The sequence below is a fragment of the Mandrillus leucophaeus genome, unplaced genomic scaffold (genome assembly GCF_000951045.1).
Source record: "Mandrillus leucophaeus isolate KB7577 unplaced genomic scaffold, Mleu.le_1.0 Scaffold436, whole genome shotgun sequence".
Lineage (NCBI taxonomy): Eukaryota > Metazoa > Chordata > Mammalia > Primates > Cercopithecidae > Mandrillus > Mandrillus leucophaeus.
Window position 1 is genome coordinate 2365604 of NW_012104654.1, and position 5046 is coordinate 2370649.

General features: G+C 35.7%; 1 protein-coding gene across 1 annotated transcript in view; it reads left to right on the top strand.

Annotated features, from left to right (window-relative positions):
• Positions 1-5046, top strand: part of PIKFYVE (phosphoinositide kinase, FYVE finger containing) — a 105067-nt gene that overhangs the window by 72124 nt on the left and 27897 nt on the right. The window contains exons 21-22 of the mRNA XM_011993923.1: positions 1775-1846; positions 2454-2636. Of these exons, the coding sequence (XP_011849313.1) occupies positions 1775-1846; positions 2454-2636 (255 nt within the window). The remainder of the gene's footprint in view (positions 1-1774; positions 1847-2453; positions 2637-5046) is intronic.

Genomic DNA, 5046 nt, shown 5'->3' on the forward strand with positions numbered 1-5046 from the left:
GAGCCCCTACAGTGATAATTGGAGGCTTTACAAATAGAGTGGAGTGTATTTGATGCAGTGGAGTTGAATGTGGTTGCAGTCGCTTGCTCATCCATTCATTACTTCTTTTAAATTTAGGTGGACTGTCTGAATCCCATTAACCACCAGAGACTGTGTGTGCTCTTCAGCAGCTCTTCTGCCCAGTCCAGCAATGCTCCCAGTGCCTGTGTCAGTCCTTGGTAGGATTTTTTTCACCCTACACTATTCCACTTAAAAACAGAATTCCAGCAATTAAAAAAAAAACAAAAACAAAACAGTCCTTAGGACCTGTATTTAAGTACGTGGTCATATATGAATTGATAGAACTTTTAAACTTGTGAAGTAAATGTGAAAATACATGTTTATTCATGAGTAGAAGTAAATGAGAGTACATTAAGAGTGAAAAAATGTGAGGGATAGAAGAGAAATTTGTATTGGTTGACTTTCCCTTATCTGAAATGCTTGGGACCAGAAGTGTTTTGGATTTGATATTTTTTTCAAATTTGGAAATATTTCCATATACTTAATGAGATATCTTGGGGATGGGACCCAAGTCTAAACATGAAATTCATTTATGTTTCATATACACCTTGTACACGTAGCCTGAAGTTAATTTTATATAAGATTTGTAATGATTTTATGTATAAAACAAAAGTTTGTATACATTGAACCATCAGAAAACAAAGGTTTCAGTTGTGGCATTTCCCACTTGCGGTGTCATGTCAGGGCTCAAAAAGTTTCAGATTTGGGAGCATTTTGGATTTTGGATTTTCAGATTAGGGATGCCCAACCTGTACTTAAAAAGGCAAGAAAGTTGACACACAAAAGCTTGTTTAGAAGCATTTTGATGATAGTATGTACAATTTAGGCAGGTTTCCTTCAGGCATAATTTTTATAAAAGCAGTCAACCTTTTGCATTATTAGTGGGTTTTAGTCTAAAACTTAATTTTAAGTAGATCGATAAAAACTGAAGTATATTTTGTGTTTTAAATTATTTGTTTCAGATTACTGTCATGAAAACCTCACACAGATGTACATAGCCTTACATTACATAGTTCACCTTTAGTTTTAAAAGTACTATGGAACATAACTGCTTTTTTGGGGGCACTGTTTCCATGCCAAAACATATTCTGTGTTTTAATTTTGGATACCTGAAACACTTATTTCCAACAGTGAGCTCATGTTTTCTTCCAGTAGTATAGCTTCAGCAGGCAGACTTGGGGCTGGCAGAGCCCATAGGAATTTTCTCTGGGAGTTTATAGGTCAAGGCTTGAATAAGATGTGGATTTCAGCAGTTATATAGCCAGACCGTCTTGTGAGCATTTATAGGTTAAATAAAAAGGAACTGGCACTTTAGCAAGAGCTGCTGTTTTCTATGCTCAGTAAAGGCATGGTCAAGAGAGTAGGAGACAGGAGTCCCGCCTTGTGTTGACAGGGCTTAAGCCTTTGTAAGGAAACTGTTACCTCTTCTTAACTCAAATCAGTTGTACTCAATTAATATTATAATTTATGCATCCTCATTAGTTTCATAAGATACTAGTGGATTGGGAGTGAAAAAATTGCTATAGTGTGGCAAGTCTAAACTTGTTTTATTGGATGAGCCAAAACCTGCTTCATAACAACAAAGAACATTACCTGCTTTAATACTTCATTGAAAGTACCATACATTTAATAGGTAATTATAATTTGTGGTCTCATGAAATGTCTTTGGTGCATGGTAATTCTTATGTTTCCAAGAGGTGGTTTCTTCTTTTAGGATTGTAACAATGGAATTTTATGGAAAGAATGATCTTACATTAGGAATATTTTTAGAGAGATACTGTTTCAGGTAAGAACATATTTCTTCTTCTGTTCCATTACACATTTTTGACGCTGAAAATTTCAACCTAAAATGTAAACATGAGTTGGATGTCAGGTGACTGTTACATAATCCTCACTTTCATGGTGCATATCAGAGTATATAATTCAAAGAAGTAATCTATTTCATATTTAGACTGAGATCCCTTATCCAGAACATTCCTCATATCTCTGCCCATCTAATTACCCTACCCTCGACATTTTTCAGATACCTGTTTTTTTACAGTGATTCAAATGAGAGGTAAAATGTTGGAATCATCTAGACCTCAGTTTAAGTCTTAGCATCATCACTCGCCACTTACATGACAAAGCTCTTTACTGGTCCCCTTTATAGGGAATAACAATCCCCAGAATTGTCAGAAGGTAAAAGGAAATGTTTTAAAATTCTTTGGCAAATAGAAGGTGCTTAACAAGTGGAAACCGTCACCATGCTATAGCTGAAGACAGAATGTTCAGCTGCAGGCCCAGAGCAGCATGAGTACCTTGTGCAGATTGCCCACTAGTCATGCTGCACTTTGACAGTGGTTCTGATTTCTGTTTCATGCTTAATATGAGAAGGGCTCTTTTGTTTGTCAAAGGCCTTCTTATCAGTGTCCAAGCATGTTCTGTGATACCCCCATGGTACATCATATTCGGCGCTTTGTTCATGGCCAAGGCTGTGTACAGATAATCCTGAAGGAGTTGGATTCTCCAGTACCTGGATATCAACATACAATTCTTACATATTCCTGGTGTAGAATCTGCAAACAGGTAAATAGACCGTATTACTATATTTTATTTGCCATTTATTTCTTTATTTGTATAGTTTTTTTTTGAGGGCAAGGTCTCCTGTATTGTATTGGATTTGTCATTTGTCATTGAGCTCTATTTATCATTGTTATTTTACCTCCCATTGCTGTATGTTCAATCTAGTATTTGTTTTTTGAAGATCTCTTCTTAGGAATGTATCAGTCATTAAATAAAATACAAGCACCTTGTACAGTAAAGTCTCTTGAGGTTGTATCTTGACAGTTCTCAATTATGTTTGTTCATTCAACAAACATTTAGCACCATTTATGTGCCAGATACTGTGCTAGGCCCTAGGAAAAAAAAAAGAATAAGGAATGACTTCTGTTCTCTAGGGGAAGAGAGAGATTTGTACAGCAATAACTGCAGTATAGTAGGATATTTGTGTAACAGATTTGAGCCTATATCAACATTTCTGTCCACATACAGGTGAGACCATGTTGAAATTGATCTCTACTGGTTTTTATGTACATTCTTGAGAAAAGGGCACGTGTTTTATTTTTTCTTTGTGCCTTTCTTTACTTTTCTAACTCTGGGGCAAATATTTGATGCCAATATTGTTTTTTTTTTTTAATATATGATTTTTATCCAGACTGCTTGCAATCTGGATAAAATGTTCCAAATTTAACTCATTGCCTTAATTGGGTTATTTCTTTCTTTCTTTCTTTTTTTTTTTTTGAGATGGAGTCTTGCTCTATCGCCCAGTCTGGAGTACAGTCATGTGATCTCAGCTCACTGCAACCTCTGTCTTCTAGGTTCAAGCTCTTCTCCTGCCTCAGCCTCTGGAGTAGCTGGGACTACAGGTGTACGCCACTATGCCCAGTTAATTTTTGTATTTTTAGTAGAGACAAGGCTTCACTATGTTGGCCAGGCTGGTCTCAAACTCCTGACCTTGGGTGATCCGCCCGCCTCAGCCTCCCAAAGTGTTGGGATTACAGGCGTGAGCCATGGCGCCTGGCCTTAATTGGGTTATTTTGAAGTGTGCTTTTGGACGGCGCATGTGGGAATTACATATAAAATAGCATGACCTACATTAATCAGTGGTAGAGAAGGGCAAAATCAAAGTTGCACCTGCATCAGCAAACATATAGACATAAAATTATTTCTAGCAATTCTCAGTCTTAGTTTCATACTTGTTCTTACAGACTTTAGTTCCTATTAGATAGCTGATAATAGTTTGTTGTAGAATATGTTAACTGGGTAGACTGACCATCGTTGTAAATGAATAACTTAAATTTGATCTTTATGACTTACATGCTTTGCTATATGCACTTTATTTTAAAACAAAAACTTGTGTTTTTTTAATGCTAGAAAGGAAAAGGTAAGTTTTGTTACACTAAAATGAAAAACTTCCAGTGTCAAGGAAAAATACAACATATATGACTAAACATATGTAATATCAAATTTCTATAAACCATGGTAATAGAAAAATGGGCAGAGGACATGACAATGCAATTTAATGCAAATAGTTACTAGTACAAATAAATGTTATTCATTAGTAGTCAAATAAGCACAAAGAAAACCAGTAAAATCTCTTTAACGTTTTTTCTTTATGGGATTACATTTCAAAAATTTCAATTCTAATTCCTAGGATTGGGTGAGAAAGTGGGGGAAATTGATATTCTTAAATACTGTTGGAGACTGTATACATTGGTGCACTTGTTTTGGAAGATAATGTGGCAAAAATTATCAAAGACCATATAAATGTTTATGCCCTTGGACCTACCAATTCCCACCTTTATTGATTTATCCCAAGGGAATAATTGTGGATATTTGTAAATATGTATATACAAGGATGTTTATCAGAACATCATCTCAGTATGGAAAAACTTGTAATGTCTTAAAGGCACATCAATAAGGATTGGTTAAATACATGTCCATTTAATAGGATACTCTGCGGCCATTTGAAAAGTTGTGCAAGAATATTTTATGTAGGCAAATATTCACGATATATTGCTAAGTAAAAGATTATGAAACTAATTATAGGAGTTTTTATTTACAAATGTACTGGCTGTGTGCATGTCCATGTGTGTATATATATATGTATATGTGTGTGTATGTGTTATATATGTATAGTAAAATACATCGAAAGTGAACATATACTAGTATACTGATGTTGTTGGTGGGTTTATTGGTGATGCTGCTCTCCTCTACCACCCCCAACTCCACCCACCTTTGAACTTTTCATTCTTCTCTCAATTTTCTGCAGTCAGTATATGTTACATTTGTATTAGAAAAGAAAATGTTGGCCGGGTACGGTGGCTCACACCTGTAATCCCAGCACTTTGGGAGGCTGAGGCGGGTGGATCATGAGGTCAGGAGATCAAGACCATCCTGGCTAACATGGTGAAACCTCATCTCTACTAAAAATACAAAAAATTAGCT